This window comes from Hipposideros armiger, unplaced genomic scaffold, assembly GCF_001890085.2.
Source record: "Hipposideros armiger isolate ML-2016 unplaced genomic scaffold, ASM189008v1 scaffold_733, whole genome shotgun sequence".
Classification (NCBI taxonomy): domain Eukaryota; kingdom Metazoa; phylum Chordata; class Mammalia; order Chiroptera; family Hipposideridae; genus Hipposideros; species Hipposideros armiger.
The window spans coordinates 784524-804084 of NW_017732083.1; the positions used below are offsets into that span (position 1 = coordinate 784524).

General features: G+C 45.5%; 1 protein-coding gene and 1 non-coding gene across 7 annotated transcripts in view; one reads left to right on the plus strand and one right to left on the minus strand.

Moving 5' to 3' along the window:
• HS6ST2 (heparan sulfate 6-O-sulfotransferase 2) overlaps nucleotides 1-17833 on the minus strand; it is a 369569-nt gene extending 351736 nt beyond the window's left edge. For 4 of the 6 annotated variants that reach the window (XM_019627478.1, XM_019627476.1, XM_019627477.1 and 1 more), the window contains exons 1-2: nucleotides 17138-17833; nucleotides 15792-16310 (exon numbers count right to left, since the gene is read on the minus strand). In XM_019627478.1, coding sequence (XP_019483023.1) covers nucleotides 15792-16310; nucleotides 17138-17565 — 947 coding nt within the window. In that variant the 5' untranslated portion in view covers nucleotides 17566-17833. The other 2 variants (XM_019627480.1, XM_019627479.1) reach the window with 2 other exon arrangements.
• TRNAF-AAA (transfer RNA phenylalanine (anticodon AAA)) lies at nucleotides 4902-4975 on the plus strand. Its single transcript has one exon. It is a non-coding gene; the product is annotated as a tRNA-Phe (tRNA).
• Nucleotides 17834-19561: the final 1728 nt, after the last annotated feature.

A 19561-nucleotide genomic window follows, 5' to 3' on the forward strand; every position in this document is an offset into this window, starting at 1 on the left:
CTTGACAATTTCTACCTGCTTGAGGTTCTAGGAGAACATATGGTTTCTTCCTCGTAGGTTTCTTGTGCTAAGCTAAATTCAGAGACCACCAAGGTACATCCAAGACCCAAATGATATAGCTGTGCATACCATGGGCTTTCTGGCACTCGGATCTCTCCATCTTAGCTTCACTGCATACAAGAGCTCCCCTCCATTAACCAGAAAGAGCTGCATCCTGGAGTCAGACCCAAGCAAACCTGAAGAGCTAGAATTTTGTGGTCTCTGTCTTGTTTGCTGTCAGCACGGACACCTGACTTCTGTGACATTCTCTAGAGAAGATATCCCCAGCCAAATGTCACAACCTGAGACTCCCACACCCAGTCCCTTCATACTGGAATCATAATCTTCTTACGATGAATAATGATCACATCACCATGGTTTAAAAGCAAAACAAACATGACATTCAATTGGGAACATCACAATCTTGCTCATTCCAACCTAACTATATTTTTTGAAAGGGGAGAGACTGTAACTGTTAAGTTCAGAAAAGAAGGTAACTGCTAAATTCCATGCACACAAATCCACTATGCAGCCTTTAACTCAACATTCAGCTGAACTCTGGAAAATGATGAGCCACTTTCCTACAATAGGGTTATGTGAAGTGCCCGCAACACAGGATTCTCTCATTGAAATGAGCTGGATAATCTGGCTGCATTAAACAGTCTACCTAAGTCACATACCTTGAGCTCCCTCCATGTCAAAAGCCTATCCCGTCCTGTAAGTCTAGTACCCATCTGACACTATACATAGTTTTTACAAGCTATACACCCGAATCTAATATAAAGTAATATTGAATGTCAACTATAATTAAAAAAAATAGTCACGGGGATATATAGTACAGCATAGGGAATATAGTCAATAATATTCTAATAACTACAGTGTCAGATGGGTAATAGACTTATTAGGGTTATTATCTTGTGAGGTATATAAATGTCTAATCACTATTTTGTTTTGTACACCTGAAACTAATAAAAAAAAAAGTCTACCCCCTCCTGTACAGGAACTGCTGGAAACCAAAAAGCGTTATTTTGGTCTCATCCTAATGGATCTCATGACATCCAGATCTCTAAGCTCCTCAATAATAATTTTTCAAGGCCATCTGGAATAAATAGAAGTCTCACTCAAAGCAGCATGTATGCAAATTCTGGCATTTTAAATGGATTCTGTCCTTAAGTGCATAAACCTAAAAGCACGGAAGCAATTGGATTAGAAAAGCAAGGTTTTTTTTTAAAGCCCCCTCTAATTGACATTAAGTCACCAAACATTGTCAAACACATATCACTTGCTTAATTATTTTTTGTGTGTGCATGTGTGTATCATTATAACTTCATAAACATATGAGAGGGAGATGCAGATTTAATGTACATCCATATGGTGATAAATACAAAAGCTGCCAGAAAATTGTAAAATGTTATACTAATGTTAAACCAATATCTTTTTTCTCTTGCTTTGCATCCAAGTCACAATAAATTGAGGGTGTAGATGCTAAGCATGGATTCTCACCTAAAAGGAGAATTACACACAGACCATTTGTCCAATAATTCCAAATATTTTTAAAATACCTTGTCTCAGCTACATAGTCTCACATTATATTTCATTAACCTTATAGGGTGTTTATGCATAAAATCATTTCTACATGTCCATTAAAATTTTTATTAAAGTAAATTTTCATAAATAGCCTACTACGCATCATTCACCCCAATATGCTTCATTTCAACATGCTTTAATGAGTTGGAGTTGGCCTATTACACTCTTACAACATACTGCAAAACCAATCACAAAAATAGTATTTTTGTCTCTAGTGTATCTGGCAAATAGACTCAGACAGTTTTTCAACCTTCAACATGTTGTGGCAGTTAATCTTCTACTTAGCAAACTCTCAGCCATGAGGCATCTGCTGAGGTGGCCATCATCCCAAGGTCACACTGGCCTCTGGTTGTATCGGGCGAGTTTTTACCATTCTTCCACGCCTTCTACCTACTTTCTTTGCTTCCCACACTCATGTCTGCCAGACTGGTAGGTTCATGCTCTCATTAATGGCACTTTTCTAAAGCTGCCTCTTCCAAAGGAGAGAATTCACTCATAAGGGAATTTGCTACTTGGTCATTTCAGTGATAAAATAAACTTCTATTATCTTCATTCTAAGCCCCTGGGATAACAGCAGGATGCAGGATTCACTTTCTCTAAGACCCCTCTCACTTGGTTTTAAGAGAAAACATCTTTGTTTCACTGGCTCCTCATGCTACAAGATTATATGAGCTGTCCTGGCTGAACTCATTCACACTACCCTCCAAAGGTCTACACAGACCTAATGCAGAAAAAAAAGCAACGGTCATTTATAGAAACAGGCCCTGATCAGAGCAGTTAAATTGACATTGCTAATGAGCCAACATTCCAAAACCAGTAAGTAAGATACTTTGGTCTCTGACAAATCTTATGAAGTATGTGCACCATATTTTAAGTTCACATGGGGCATAAATTAAAATACAGTAAAGGTCAGGGCCGGCCGAGTGGCTCAGTTGGTTAAGAGCTCGCTTAAGAGTTTGAGCTCTGAGCAACAGCGGTTCGAGTCCAGCCCGAGCTGAGCAGCCGCTGAGCTGCCAACAGGTAGCAGGATGGCTCAGCTAAAAAAAATAAATAATTAAAAAAAATACAGTAAAGGTCTTCATTTTCCTTATCTGGAAAAAAACCCAAATCTTTCCTTTAACATAACTCCTTTCCTTTTTTATTTCCCCTAAAACATCATTCTTCTATGTAAATCAGTGTTGAAAGCATTTGCAATATCTTGGTATCTAAATATTTAATGGGGGTGGAGGGGAACTGCACAATTCACCTTTTTGTTCTCTTTTTTAAAGATTTTATTGGGGAATCGGGAGAGAGGAACAGACAAGTTGCTGTCCTTTTCTTCTTCAGTCTAGTTGTGGAGGACGTCGCTTCACTGGCCCATGTTGGTATTATCATTGCGCTCTTCCCAGGTGAGGCAGTCGCTTGCCGGCTATTGGACGGCCGCTCCCTGCGGCTCACAGCAGCTCACGAAAGCTCACGCCAGCTGCCGGCCAACCCCACTGCAGCCTACGCCGTCGCCGACGACTCATGGCAGCCCAGCTCCAGGTCGAGCTGTTGTTCAACATCTTAGCTGTAGAGGGCGCAGCGCCACTGGCCCTCATGTGGGATCCGAACCAGGGCCCTGCTGCTCAGAGCTGGCGTCCCAAGCCAACTCCTAGCCAATGCGCCACTTGGCCGGCCCAAATTCACCTTTATAGAGTGAGTTTTATTAAACTTTTTCAAAGGTACTTTAAAAAAACAAAACAGTTAATATGTTGGATCCTGGTATTTTTAGGTAGTCACTTCGGGTCTCCATTCCACTTAGCTTGTATAGACACAGCCAAAAAACAGGGTAAAGGCTTTTGGAGATTTATCGGAGAATTTAGTGGGCATTAAAACAAGATTTATCTGAGAATTTAGTGGGCCTAAAGGCTCAGGCCGGGCAAGTAGCGTGTTCGTTAAGAACTGGTTTGGGATGACAGAGGGCCCCCGTTCGGATCCCACATATGAGTGACAGTGACACTGCCCTCTACAGCAAAGATGCTGAACAACAGCTCGACCTGGAGCTGGGGCTGCTGTGGGGCGATGGCGTAGGCTGCAGTCCCCTGCTGCAGTGGGCTGCCATAAGCTACCATGTGTAGCCGGCAGCCGCTGTGAGCGGCCGTCCAGAGGCCAGCGACTGATCTGCCTCGCCTGGGTAGAGCGTGATGATGGTGTCGGCTTCGGCCACTGAAGCAACATCCTCCACAACTAGGCTGAAGAACAAAACAACAGCAACTTGTCTGTTCCCCGTCCCCGGATTCCCCAGTGCTGTTCCCCTCCCTCAATTCCCCAATAAAATATTTTAAATAAATAAATAACCATACCAGGCTCCCTGCCAGCTTCAAGACATCTTAGGGGTCTTGGGGATACAGAGGGTACCCCAGCAAGATTGCCAGTCGCAACAAAAGAAGTCAACATGGTCTTCCAGGCAGATCTCGCGACCCCTTCCTCTCATCTGAGATCAGATAGGGTGAGAGTTTCGTGAATCCCCCAAGTAGGCAGGGACAGCTCTACATCCCTGCCCAGCAGGAAGCAGATACAGAAGAAAAGACTTCCTGTCCCTCAACTTCCCATAGAGATTTATGGGGATCACGTCTCTCAAGGTTTGAAAAACAAGGCAGGCAGTTAGAGGCAGGCATTGGGTCTCTGCATTCTTGCATGTCCCACAGAATGTGACCGTCCAAAAGACCTCCCCTCTCCACCCAAAACTTGTCCTTTTCATTGTAATTATCTACCCCTGTGGGGAAACAAATGGGTACAAAATACCTGACTGGATTAGACCAGTCACTCACACCTGCGCAGTAAAGGACAGAAAGACCTTCATTTCACCTGGGCCTCATTGTACCATCATTATACTATCATACATATGTCTGGAAGTCTATTAATATCATAACAGACTGAATTCTGGGAAGAAACATGCACAGTCTAAAGGGATAAGGTAATAGCCTGTTGTCAATCATAGGTGTCAATCAAGTGGTCCCATGCCCAGAGAAGAACAGCCCACTCTAGAGAAAGAAGGGATAAAAACTCCACATCCTGGCCAGTGAAGGCCTTTTGAGCTTCCTTTGCTCTCGGCCCGCTCCAAACTCTTTGGATTGTACTTTCTTTACTAATAATGGCCCTTGAGCCATTCTCTACTGTTGGGGCCCGCTTCTGCTTCTTTGATATGTATTTTTTCTTCTAATAAACTCCTTTTCTGAAACTTTAAAAAAACAAAAACAAAAAACAAAAAACAAACAAACAAACAAAAACAAACAAACAATACCAGATGGGGTGACCGGTTAGCTCAGTTGGTTAGAGCATGGTGCTAAAAACACCAAGGTTGATGGTTCGATCCCCACATGGGCCACTATGAGCTGCGCCCTCCTTAAAAGAGTCAACTATGCCATTGTAGCATGAAAGCAATGTGTAACCAATGACCATGGCTGTTCCCCAATAAAATTAAAAAAAAAAAAAACATACCAGATGGGCCGGCCGTGTGGCGCGATGGTTAAGAACTGGCTTGGGATGCCAGAGGGCCCCGGTTCAGATCCCACATATGAGGGCCAGTGACACTGCCCTCTACAGCTAAGATGCTGAACAACATCTCAGCCTGGAGCTGGGCTGCCCTGAGTCGCTGGCGATGGCGTAGGCTGCAGCCCCTGTGGCAGTGGGTTGCCATGGGCTACCGTGTGTAGCCAGCAGCCAGCGTGAGCGGCCAGCAGCCGCAGTGAGCGGCCGCCCAGAAGCCGGCAACTGATCTGCCTCACCAGGGAAGAGCGCAATGCTGGTGCCTACTTGGGCCAGTGAAGCAATGTCCTCCACAACTAGACTGAAGAACAAAATGACAGCAACTTGTCTGTTCCCCTTCCCCCCATCCCCCAGCGCTGTTTCCATCCCCCCAATTCCCCAATAAAAATCTTTTAAAAAAAAACATACCAGACAGGAAATGTGGCCCAACTGGTTTTAAATACCAGCTCAGTTCCAATACTGACTGGCTGTGTAGACTTAAGCAGGTTATATACCTTGTTCAATTCTCTTGTTTTATCATCTTTAAATGGGTTTTTTAAACACCTCAGAGAGTTGTTTTAGGGATTAAACGAGAAAAATACATGTTATGCCCCTAGCATAGGGACTGGCTTAGTAGCTACCCCTAAGCATTAATAGGTCTTCACGGAAAGTTAGGCCAAGCTACCTGGGTCAAACCATCACTTTACAGCAATTCTCTCTGCCTAAGTCTTGAACTTTTTCACTCTTGCATGTTAAGAAACCTGATGTGGTCGGTGCAAGATTGGCAATACTTCCAAATATTACAGACCACTAACGCTCCTTCTCATGCACTCAGATAGAGCCTGATCCTTTGTTCCTGCCTCACTGGTCACAACATCCTATGACGAAGCACTGCATAGTCAGATAGTATGGACTGTAGGGTATTTATTCACGTAAGTTTTCCAGACTAACTTTATGGCTTAGTATATGGTCTGCTTTCAAAAATGTTCCACATGTGTTTGAAAGAATGTGTACTCTTCTAATTGGGTGCCGGTCTATTACATTGAGCTAGTTAACAGTGTTGTTCAAATCTTCAGTATCATGACTCATTTTTTTGTTCATTTCATCTATCAATTTCTGAATGGGGTTAGTAGATTTTATAATTTCTTCTTATAGCTCTATCCATTTTTGCTTCGTGTATTTAAAAACTATGGCATTAAGTGCATTCAAGTTTAGAATTGTTATGTGAAGAATTGAAATTTTTATCATTGTTCAGTGATCCTGCTTATCCCCAATAAAGGTTTTCTGTAGTCTATTTGGTCTCATATCAATTTAGCTACATCAGCTTCCTTCTGCTTAGTATTTGCATAGTATATCTATTCCGATCCCATCTGTGTCCTTACGTTTTAGCTTTGTCTCTTGTATACAGCATATATCTAGATTTTGTATTTTCAGCCATTGTGATAAGCTATTTCTTTCAAGTAGCCAACTTCTATTCATTGTAATAGCTGAGGAGTTGGCTACCAAGATCAAAGTGCCTTTTCAAAGTATCTGTGGGTTTCCTGGCTGCAACCTGGTCACCCTAGTCAATTTCTAAACACTCTGTTCCACTGACTCTTCCCTAAACAGTTAGCAAAAGTCCACTGATCTCCATGAGTGAATTGGAGCTAATATTATAATGAAGATTTGTCTTTATTAGCACAGTTATTGGAGAAAGTCAATTAATGCAAGGAATGGGTACACACAGACCTAATCTATTTGATGTAAATCAATGCTTTGCACATTTCAGTTGCTCTGTATTCCTTCAGAAAAGTGCATGGAAATGATTCATTAGGACTAAACTCTTCACAAGAAACAAACCAATTCTCTTAGGCTCACTAGGGCATCTCTGCTAGTAAAATTTAAAAAGCAATCAAACTGAATAAGAAGTCTTTTTTTTACAGACATTTACATCAGGGAAGAACATGATTCTTGACAATTCTGAGTAAATGAAGTGCAAATTATTCTCTTATAATATATCTCAGAATTGAAGCTTAAATTGAGACTAAAAAAGAACCCACAGTTTAATCAGAAAAATGTATTTATTAGTAATTCTCATGAGATCATATTTGATACATTTATATCATAGAATAAGTTCAAAACTATTGTTAAGTTATAAATATGAAACTTATGCAGAATTCACGTGTATTGAATTTTATTTTGAATCTCCATGTGTGCCTATATTTGAATATTTATAATACTCCAGAAAAAGCACAGTGGAATGTGCAAGACAGATTTATTTAGTGTTATGCTCTGAAATGTGTCAAAGTCTTCAACACTGTTCTTAGAGGCAAAATGGCAGAAATAACAAATGGAATACAATAAACCAACTGAATAATCTGCAAAGTCCAATACCTAGTAAAACTATAAAAGCTTTTTTGCCAATAAATATTTTATTAAAGTTTAGACAAATACTTCTCTAAGCTTACAATGACATTTTATTAGAAGACCTATACCATTAATTGGATTCTTCACTATGCTTTGATGGAAGAGGGACTATTCCCATCCACACCTTTTTTTCATAAACTCAGTGACTACATACCTCATTTTATTTGTCACATAATGGCGATATTAGCTTTTCAACTGTGAAGCACGTTCTTTACACTATCAAAATAACTTGTACCTCGAATGCAGTTCCAGTGGAGTTTCAACAATGATTATGCACCTCACTGTATATAGTAGCCCTTCAGATCTCCAGAACAGTTAAGGAATTAAATGTTCTCATCAACTTGATTTATAGTTAACAAGAGCAATGCTCTTATGAAGTAAAAGTGCCCTAGGAAGCGGCTGCTCCAGCAGAGTCCCCTTCTTTTCTTGGATGAGAGCAGCACATGCACTACTAACTGGTCTAAGCTCTGTTATGGATGTTTAAAACTATAGCCCTTCACCATCCCCAAGACTTCAATCTTCTAGCCAGACCATTGGCTCTCCTATCAGCTCACTTGGAAAGAGGGTCATGAAGATTCCAAGTCCAGGCTGTGTTGGGCAGCTCTGGCTGAGCAGAATATACTTTCTTTCTTATACTTTCAACTGTGTACCACTGTTAATTTCTGTTCCATTTAACTTTAAAACAGAGAAGAGGCAATAGCAATCCAATCAACTATCTCTATACTATACTGCTGTAGGCATTCCATGGATTCTGTGGAATATAATAACAGCCAATTATCAGAAAAATCAGCAGCCAATGCCTGGCTTATCACCGCTGCTTTCAGTCTGAAAGTTTATATAGTTGAGGCTGCTTTCCTCATTAAGGACTCCTAGGATATCAAGAGACTAATGAAATAACCAGCCATAGTCTTCAGGAACCAAAAAGTAGACATGAGTATAAATGATCACAGCCATAATGAAACATAATTTTTTAAATTGTCAATGTCCAGGTGGGTACTAGACCAGTCAGGGGAATCACTTCTTTTTTTTTTCTTTTTTCTTTTTTTTTTTTTGGAATCACTTCTTGAATTACATAAATGTCTAACCACTATGCTGTACACCTGAAATTAATATAAAATATTGAATGTCAAAATAAAGTATAAAAAGTAAAAATAAATAGAATTGTCAATGTTCACTTTTATTATCCAAGTAATGCGTACTCATAAAGGAAATCCAAAATCTTCAGAGAAATAGAATAAGAAAATAAATCACTAATCAATCTATTAATATCCTGGTATTTTTCTTCCATTCTGTGTCTTTTATGTTTAGATTTGGGAGGGGAAAGATGATGATGTGTACATTTATCCATATCTCTCTCTCTCTCTCTCTCTCTCTCTCTCTCTCTCTCTCTCTCTCTCTCTCTCTCCAACATAGTTGTATTGGGTTCTGAGAAAAGTCACGACGCATTTTTGCAACAAAAAACATAGAAAAAATAACGTCACAATTTTTCCAACAACCCAATAGCTATACTGGGTCCGTAATTATCTGTCTCTTTTTCCCTTAGCGTTAAATCACTACCAATTTTCCATATTCTATAAAAGGACATTTAAATGGTGATTTTAAAAAAAATTTTTTTAAATATTATTTAAATAATAACTTTTCAAGTGGATGTACTAAGATTTCTAGAACGATTCTCCCCTATGTAGATGTTCTGATTTTTTTAATTCATTGCACTCATAAATAACTCCAGTTAGCCTCCTAGTATACCATTATATTACCCTATATTTTTCCCCCGTGGCACTTCTCACAATTTTAAGTAAGTATTTGCTTGTTTAATGTCTGCCTTTCCCACTGCATGAAGGCAAGGGCCACATCTGCCTGATTCCCCATACAATGACCCCCAGCATGTGGCATTGTGATAGGAGATATTCAACAAATATTTGTTGAATAATTGAATAAATAAATAAATGAGTGAATGAATGAAAAACATGGACAGGATTATGTTTTTCAGGAGAACCCCAGGAAATAAATCATGGATCAAAGAAATAAATATTTTTAATGTTCTCTGTTTATATTATCTAATTTATTTCCAAAAACACCATTCGAATTTACATTCCCAAGAACAGTATATGAAAATTACAGTATTTACCACTCGCCTTGCCCACACTGGCCACTACTTTATTTTCTTTGGTGGTGGTGATGATGTATGTTGAGTGTTTTGTTTTGTTTTATTTTGTTTTAATCAGGGTTAATTTGAGAGGAAAAATGGTTTTCCTACATTTAATTATTTCAATTTTCATTTTTTTAGTACCAGTGAGACTACACGGTTTTTCCGTGTCTGTAAACTAGTTGTGGTTCCCACATTTAAAATTTTCTGATCATACCCTTTGTTTTTCTAATCAATTCATAGTTCTTTATACAGGAAAGATGCCATCCTTTTGTCTGTTTTATTTTATGTGCATATTTCAGTCAGTTTGACTCATGCCTTTTCATATTGGCTATTTTTTTGACAGGTGAACATTTCTCATTTTTATGTAATCATAGCTGTCCATCTTTTCCTCTATTAAAACATCCTTTTTTCTTGGCTGCCAGTGCCACATGTGAGTGGCAGCCATCATTTAAATAATAATAATGCCAACTATGAATTCAGATTAACTGGGTTCACAGACTCCCACATATACAACTAAGCCGTAACCTGACCCAAAGCCCCAGTTCTCACTTCTTCACAAGCCCTGGCCACTAGAAGTCTAAGCAACATAGACCATTCACAGCTCTTTAGTGCCCTCCCAGCCCAAAATAGATCCCCTTCTCAACCTCTCCTTTGGTCAATGGTACCACCTCCACTCCAGACTAGAAATCAGGAAGGTACTTTTAATAGACTCCAGCCTTCATTTACTTTTATGCTTTTTACATTCCTTCTAAGACCTTCTCATACTCACTGGGGTTCAATCCCCTCAATGCCATTCAAAATCTCTACAATGAGGCCTCACCCCACATAACTCCCTAACTATTCCCCAAGCATGAACGTTCTTGGTTCTGGCCAGCCCTGGCTAAGTGAAACTGCTGAACCTCAAGATTCCAGGAAGATGCCATGCCCACCCACAATACCTCCTTTCTTCTAAATACAGCCCACCTACTCCCAGAAACATTTCCAAAACGATTTCTAATTTTTCTGGCCTGTTTCTCATACTTTGGAAAGGAAGGAGACATAGAAAACATCTCATTTAAATCTGCCATTTTATAGAGGGGGGTGCCCAAAATCACAAGTTCCTCCCAACCGCTGACTTGTCTACACTACACACTTCTGCACTTGACCCTCTAATCTTCATGGACTGGAGGCTGAAGATGATAACCCTGGCAGTTTGGGCTTTTGTCTTGGCTCTAGCACTGTGCAGAGGTCATAATACATACTCCACAAATTTTGCTGATTAGACCCAAAGTGCAACATGAACACATGGACTTTTCTCTATGGTTAAATATTTTCTAGTAAAGTATGACATTTTAAAGACATTGATATTCAAATCATGTTCAAAAAAATCCATCTTCTTTATTAAATATCTAAAATACCAAAATATTCTGTTCTACTGCAAGCTCTGAGAGAGCAAGGATGACACATCTTCCTTGGAATATAATGAACAGTTTTACAAAATTTTGTTTAATGAATAACTGAAGGAAGACATGAGTATTCTTTAATGTCATTTCATACTACCTAAGTTGACGACAGATATCTATAAAAGATAAGCTCTAACGTTCTTATTGCCATAGAACACTAATCTAAAATTACTATGAAGAAATGTTATTTCTGAATGACCTTTTATATTACAGTACCTTAAGAACTTAGAGCTTTGTCAGGACTCCAACAACGTGTTTGCCCTCCATGCAGAGATGCTAATTAACACTGCTGACATTCTACAGGTATTACGGTGAATGTCTCTCCCTCTCCTGTGAAATAGTGGCAGGGTATAGCAGCTCTTATCAAAGAGAGCTGAAGAAATGCATTCTTGGTAAGTGAAGCTACCCTGGGGGAGCCCTGTGGCCTACAGCCTGATGGACCAGAAGGACAGCATTGCTGGCTGTACCAGTCCATTCATTCACTCGCTGCCGCACCGTGTACCACGAGCCAGTCATGTCAGCCTGCTTCACTGCAAAATCCAGTAAGCAAAGGAATGGGAGCGTGAAAAGCAAGCGCATCACTATGGAGTTCTTACTAAGTCATAGCTCTTTCAAAATACAGCCACCTTTGAAAAATAAATGGGAATAAAATAAAACCTTGACCACAATTTTCAAGAAAGAATGACACACACACACACACACACACACACACACACACACACACACACACCAAAAAAAAAGGAAGAGAAAGTTTTTCTCCATATAAATGTCTTTTAGTCCTTTCTTGTCTATGATAGCCTACTGGATTTCAGATGACAATTAATTACTCTCCCATATGGCTGCTGGAAAATTGAGAGATGCTAAAAGTCTAGGATGCAACATGAATATGATGATCAGATTCTTAGACTTGTATAGACATAGAACCTGCCCTCCCCCTCCTCCCAGCCACCCGCCACCCCGCGTGTGCCAGTCAGCTCAGTACCTGGTGAAGAAGAATGAGGCTAGCGCAATCTGTTTGCGCCCAGCACTGAATTCCTCCCACAGACCAAGTGGTTCTCTAAAGTTGGCTACAAACAGATGGAATTTGGCCTGACAAAAGCCTGCAGAATTTGGTAGTTTTAACAGCCGGTTAGCAACAATGTTTTGATACATTTTCAAAAATAGTCAGAAATCCTACAACAAGCAGGACCCTTCTCTGATCCTAACAAACACATTGGCAGACAGATGAATGAAACGAAATTTCTCGGCTTTTCAAAAGAAATGCTCTTCTTAATGAACAACGTGCCCTTTTCGCCAGCCAAGCACTCTCTGTGCTCTCTGGGCAATGGGGCCACAGTCGTTTCTATTTAGCAGTTATATATCACCCAAGCACTTTATCATCTGCGGAGCAGGAAGCATCTCAAAATGTAGCACTGGGAGCAGGATTCAGGGTCTTGGCATGCAGCCTCAATGGCCTCTCAGTCCCCCCACCTCGGGAGATAGATGGCTGAGTCTGAAGGTGGCCCTCAGTTGCTGCTGAGGTCTCCTACTGACACTTACACACCAGGCCTCCAGCATCCTCCCATCCTTCTCTATCTCTGTAGTGATTTCCAACGCGGCAATGAGAAGGCCCTCTGCAACCTTGCCAAAAAACCTGTTCCTGGCGAGCATAAAGCCTCAAGGAGCTAGAAATCGCTTCTCCCTGTGGCCACCCTGGTCCAATCTCTCATCCAAACTCACATGTGTACAATTCCTAAAAATGGTGATGATACAGGTGATAACAATATCATTAACACTTGTTGAGTGTTCACTTTGTGATAATTACTGACATGAAATACCTCACTGTGTTTTCCCAAAAACCGTCGTTCATCAAGGCACAGTCCACAGAGCCAAATGGCTATAAAGTCAGACAGAACTGGAGCACGATTCCTGCTAAGCCACTAAAGTGCTCAATGACCTTGAAGCCGCTTTGGGCTTCATTCTCATCTGATAAATGGGGATATATTTGCCTACTCTGACCTCTTCCCAAAGATAGTGCAAGTTTACAGAGAAATACCAGAGATAAGAGATGTGCAAGTTCATTAGAAACTGGAATGCGCTCTTCACACATACCAGGCTTGAACAGGCTGTACTGCAAGGTCACGCAGCTGGTTCATGGATGACCTGGAACTAAGGCCCAGGTGTCAGAACTCTCAGGCCAAAAAGACTGAGCTCAGTTCAGCAGAGCACAGAGACCTCCAGCTGGCATAGATGTCTGCTCCACACAGAAACTCCCCTTGGCGGACACTCTTTGATCTCCTGAGACCAACTCCTCACCCTCATGATCACTGCCAGGATAGCTGTCTGTTTCTAAATTTCAACACACACACACACACACACACACACTCTCTCTCTCTCTCTCTCTCTCTCTCTCTCTCTCATTCTCACACTTATACATCCTTTCACTCATAGAGTATCAGAACTCACAGAACTGGTCCTGCAAGCAGGATTTGTTAACATCCTGGGAAATTCTGGAACCGTCAGGCTCTCACTAATTCTTCAAGATGAAGATTTCTGGAGATGGGGTAGGATCATGAAATAAAAAGGTGCCCTTGGGGTAGCAATGTGTTTATCCAGCAAATTTTATTTTTCCAAATCTTGTAAGATCCAATAAATCGCTTTAAAAAGTGGTTCTTCTTTGATTAGACTAGATGGCACTGTGGTATCACCCTTTTTATGACCAAGAAAATCTCTTTTTTTTTTTTCAAGTAATTCTAACTCAATTTGGGACAATCCAAGAGATTGGACTCTCCCCTTGAGAGGTCCCGGCTACCTTATGGAAAACTTCTGAAGGAATCTGCCAGAGGCATAATCCAGACCACGTTAATAACGTGTGTTTATAGAGCATGTCACACCCTGACCTACATGTCCAAAAGGATTTACAAAAGCACATGGGCCCTGTGGAACTCTAGACAGGGCCATGGCTTCCATAGTAGCCAAGACCTCTGTTTTACTTCTCTGCCACAGTCACTGCTGTGAAATTTTATTTTTACCTTAAAGAGCTTTTTATATCACCACCCCTCACTACACCTACAAGCTCCATCAGCAAGAGAGATTATTTTCAATATTGCCAAATTGTTTGGGATCTTAAACACCAGAATTTTGTGGTGACAATGACTTACACAATTCTCAAAATGGACGGAGGTGGCAAACTTTCTGAGGCCAAGGTTCTCTTAGGATGGAAAAGAAAAGAAATCTGTTAACGCTGGAAAGGAAATGAAAGTTCAACAGATTCTGCCAGAATTCCCGCACTCAAGAAAGGACACTGAACTGAGGGAAGGGAAAATGAGTAGAAGGTGATGTTTCCTCTGAATCTCAACGGTGACCAGAAAGTCTGAGGACTCCGTGTGCCTGCAGCTGGACAGAAGAAACTGCACTGGCTGGGAGGTTGGGGGAGTGGGGGGCCGGGGGCCGTTGGGAGAGGGTCCAGGTGAGCAGTCATTTCAGCAGCCTCAACACCAAAAGCCTCTGCCATAAGGAGGCAGAGAGTATGGCCATGTCCTTGCCGACCCAGAGACCCAGTCCGGAGGCCCCCTGGCCACTAGGCTCACCTTGTCCAGTCCCTGGACTTTCTGCCGGCCCAGATTTGTTTTAGGAAGCGTGGGAGCCCTAGCTGGAGCAACTGCACCCCAACGCACCCTCCCCGCCTCCACCTTTATGGCACTCCATGACCTCCAGCAACCGGGCATTGCAGCTGGATGGAGGAAAATGCCCTAGCTTCAAAGCAAGTGGCTACAGGCTCTTCATAAATCAGCTTTCCCAGCAAACGGGTTGGCGGCGCCCTGAGCTGGGGCTCAGGGTTTGTAAATCACGACCGGTTTCTCCAGGCTGAACCCCACATGGGGTCAGAGCAAGCGTCCCGACCAAGTCCTTGGGCCCACGGGGTGCGCCTTGTACTAGCAAAACGCCGTGGATGTCTGGCGTGCAGCAAGTAGTGAGGGGCGCCAGCTAGGTACCACAAGCTCTCTCCGGGTGTCCTCAAACAGCGGCAGAGGGACACCCACTCTCCGGGCAGAGCAGAGCCAAAGGAGAGGAAGGAGGAGAGAGGCAACTAAAGTCAGCCAGGAAGAGAAAAAAACAGTAATGGTGAAAGAGAAAGAAGAGACGCAAAGTGAGAGGAAAACAGAGGGTGAAGGCAAGAGTGAGCAGCCAGAAACTGACAAATTGAGGCGTGAATAAAAGGGGGAAAGTGCGGGAGTGGGGGAGGGGGGAAGAGAGAGAGGGAGGGAGGGAGAGAGAGAGAGAAAGAAAGAAAAGGAGGCTTCAGGTTTAGAAACCGAGGTGCAGAGAAATGAGCTAGGAGAGGAGGGACTCAGGAACGCTACAGACAGAGCTCGGTTCTTTCTGGCAGTCTAAAGCAGAGTCTGCGTGCCTACCCTGTCCAGATGTTGGCGGGGCGGGAGGGGGGAGGTGCGGGGAGGGCGCTCGTTCGTAGCCTCCAGGCCGCTTCCCTCGCAAGCGCTCCCAGCCACCAAGCAAGCCAACCTTCGGACAGACTAGCTGTCCTGGGCCAGAGCCAACAGGCTTCCGGCGGCCGCCACCGCGCCGCAAGCGTGCGCCAGGGCGCCCGCAACCACTGGGGCGCCGAGGTGCGCTCCGCCTGCCAAGGCCCTAGTCCGCTCTGGGGCTCCAGGACCCCGCTCTGCCGGGCGCGCACTCACCTGGACGGTCTCAGCCTGGCGTCGCGCTTGCCGTCCACCACAGCCGGCACGCAGCTCGTAAGCTCGGTCCAGTCGGCGTGTAGCCCGCAGCTCCAGCCCGTGGAGAACCTGGAGAAGAGCCAGGTCTCTCGCTTACCCGGCCGGTGGCAAGTGCATTTCTTCTGACCCACGCGGCATTCGCACGGCTGCTCCAGCTGGATGTTGCGCACCAGGTGGCGGCCAAAAGTGGTGCCTCCGGTCTTCTGGATGTGCAGGAACACGATCAGGTCATCACCCTTGATGTCGAAGTCTACCTTGCGCAGGAGGTCGCTGCGGCTGAAATTGTAATGGGGCAAGAACCTGGCGGAGCTCTCATCCTCCGAGCGGTATGGGTCCGGCATCGGGGAGCTGAACGCCTGCAGGCGGAGGAGCTGGCATTCTGTGCCGGGGCACACGTATTGAAGGACGATCACAGCAAATAGGAAGAGCATCACCAAAGCCAGCAGCAGCTTGTTGGATTTCTCATCCATGTTCCCGACGCTGGGGGAAACCCAAGCTCGTTACGTCAATCGCGCAGCTCTGCCCGCGCTCGCAGTGCGCCCGCAAACCCCCTCCCCCTGGCGCCGCCGTTGCGCCCCCTTTCCCCTTCCCCTCCAGTCCGAGGACTCCACCGCGGCTGCAGCGGCAGCGGCGGCGCCGTTCCCCGCTTCCTTCCTTCCCGGCAGGCTCAGCGCTGTGGCTTCTGCCGCACACCGCCCCCCTCCCCCCCAACTCCTTCCCGCTGGCCGCCTGCCCTCTCCCCGCGCCGGAGCTCTCCGGGGCCGTTTCGCGGGGTTTCGTACCCGCGGGATCCTGGTTTCCCCACTCCTCAACTCGCAGCCCCGGTCCGAGCCCCTGCACGTCTCCCTCCACTCTCGGTAGCTCCATGGCTCCCATCCCCATCCCGCTTCGCTCACCGGACTCTCTCTGGAGCTTCTTCCCCCAGTCCCCTTGGCGCGCATGCCGCTGCCTCCCCGCCTGCCGGAACGGGCTCCTTCCCCATGCGCCCCGAAGCCTTGCTCTTGGTTGCACCAGGCTGCCCACCTTAGAGGCCGGCTAGAGTGAGCTGGGAGGCGGGCGTTTGGAGTTCCCCTGGGGGAAGGAGTCCGCCGGCAACCCGACTTGCAAGCTGCGCTGCCGGTGCCCACGGAATCGCGGGGAGGGAGCCGCAGCGTAGCCAAATGCGCGCCGCGCCCCTCCGGAGCCCCGGAGCCTCATCGCCACGGGCCAGCTGGAACTTTGCACCCTTCCCTTCCCCCTTGGGGCTGCCACCCCTCCCCGCACGCCTGGGCCCTTGAGCGCGAGTCCCGCTTTCGCCTAAAATGTACCTGGCTAGGGGTCCGAAAATCTTGGAGAAGATCGCACCGAGCACGTGCTTCAGCGAGTGGCCCAGGGCGGCCAGGCCCCGAGTGAGCAGGGCCCGGCAGAGGGATCCCAGGTCCCAGCGTCTCCTGAGGTCGCGCATCCGCCTGCGGCGGCCTCGGGGCAGCAGCGCGAAGAGTGGGGCGCGCACGGCTCCCGCCAGGGAGGAAGACGCCTTTAGGGGCTCGTCCAGAAGCTGCTGGGAGTTGAATCCGCGAGACACACCCCTAGGAGGGCCCGCGCGGACTGAGGCGGCGACTGATCCGGGCCGGCTCGCTGCCAATTCGGCCTCTACTCTGGAATGCCGGCGGGGACAGGTGGTGCGGGCGGGCGCTCCACGCTCCGGTTGCAGTGGCGGCCGGAGCGCCGGGGCTGCACACGCAGGCAGTGCCATTCCCCCCTTCAGGCAACTCAGGGTACTAAGGCTCAGGAGCGAGCCTGAATTTATGTAATAATGCTCCACGCCTAAGAAGAGCTCGAGCCACTTCCCAAGCAGAGGACCTGACTTTTCCTGTCTTGGGGGAACGGAGGTCACTCCAGTGAGCGCGTCACTCCACTTTGGCTCATAATTTCAACCTCCCTTAAAATAGCAAAGGCGCAAATTGGACCTTCTCTCTTTCTTTGCCAATTTCCATTCTCCAACGGAAGCGGGGTCGTTTTCTGAAAAGGTAAGTCGGCGTGAACGAGAAGCATGACCAAAAAACGTTGCAGAACGGGAAGGGGAGCTTTTTCAGAGCAGAGACTCACCTAGACCACTCTCCTTCTGCTGAATCCCCAGCATCAAGCCCCATACCTACAGGAAGGCTTCCCTTATATAAGGTTTGTTGGAGGAAAAACGTATGACCATAAGTATGCCATCAGAGTGAGTCCATCTGATTTAAGGGGATGTGACAGATGAGGAAACTGAGGCCCAGAGGGGGGAAGGGATGTGCCCAAGGTCACACAGCACAGCCCCCCATGGCTTAAATCCAAGAAACCAAGCAACATCCACCCACTCCCTGGCACCATCTCTTCTAATAAATAGGTGCAGACCATCCTCAAGTCTCCATGCCCCAAAGGCTCTTTTCATCTGCAGGACCAGGAATGGAAGGATTAGCGAGGAAAGAAGAGGCTGTCCCTTCAGGGTGAGGTCCCCAGGAACTCAAGAGCTCAGATTGTTCCCATTAGATCGATCAGGTGGAGCTTGCTGTGTACAGGGAACTGATGTTTCCGTGAATGAATGCCCACTCTGTTCGATCCCACTGCTGCAGATGTGGCCCCCGGGTGGCCGCAGTTTTTCAGAACAGCGCCGCTGTTGGGGCTGGGGATGGGGGAAAGTGAATTCTAGTATGGGAGCAAGTCCCTCCAGAGACAGGCTCTCCCTGTATCTCCTGCAAAAGACTTGTTCCCTCGCTGAGCTCTGCTCCATCCCTCCTGTTCTTTCTGTGCAAGGAAACAGCAAGCACTGGTCTCAGAGACCTGAGAAGCTGCTACTTCCTTGCTGGGCAGCCATGGGATAATCACTTGCCCCTCCTGAGCCTCCATTTCCTCTTCTGTAAAATAGGACTAACGCCACTTTTTTGACCACCTGGGTACAATTCCTTTGCACAATTCCTAATGTGAGGTTGTGTTTACCTGCTACACTCTAAGCTTGGATGTGCCAACAGAGTCCAGGCCTGTTAAGGAAGGGGCCCTCCTTGGGCAATGTCACAGCTGCCCTTAGCTCTCATCAGATTTCCCCAGCCCTTCCATACGCTCCCAAACCTACTGGGGACAGTGTGAGTACCTTTGTCGAGCTGCAGGCACGAGGGAGTCTTGGAAATCCTGCATTTCAGGCATTCTACCTGTCCCTGGGTGCCTGGGGGGACACTGACTGGTGAACTTGTACTAAGCAGCCAAGTGCACCTTGGCTTTCCTGAGAGCTCCCCCGACCCTCAGGTTTGCGGGACATGCTTGACCCCCATGAAGGCGGTGAAGGTATGAGCCAGGAAAATGGGAAACCATGGAGGTGACCCAGAAACTCAGCTTGCCAACTGTCCTTACCTTCTCCTTGGCCACCCACCCAGTCACCCTCTTTAGTCCAACCAGTAGGTGGCTCTCTTGTTGCCATATGAGGACCTCTCTGCCATTAAGCCATTATAATGACATTAATTGGGGTCCCCAGGAAAACACTTGTGGAACAGGTGAGTCACGCATTCATGCACCCAGTAGCTAACTCGAGATTCTACTCTAAGAGATTAGTGGGATTGGAACATGGAAACATGCCTTGGGTGGGGGTGAAGGGGTGGTAACCAGTACGGGGAAAAATCAGGATTTACACATTTAGGTGGTGAAAAGGAACACACGGACGCATGAGTGTGTGCACACACACTTACAGTCTGACTCTCAGAGAAAGGGGCAGTCAGGTTGGT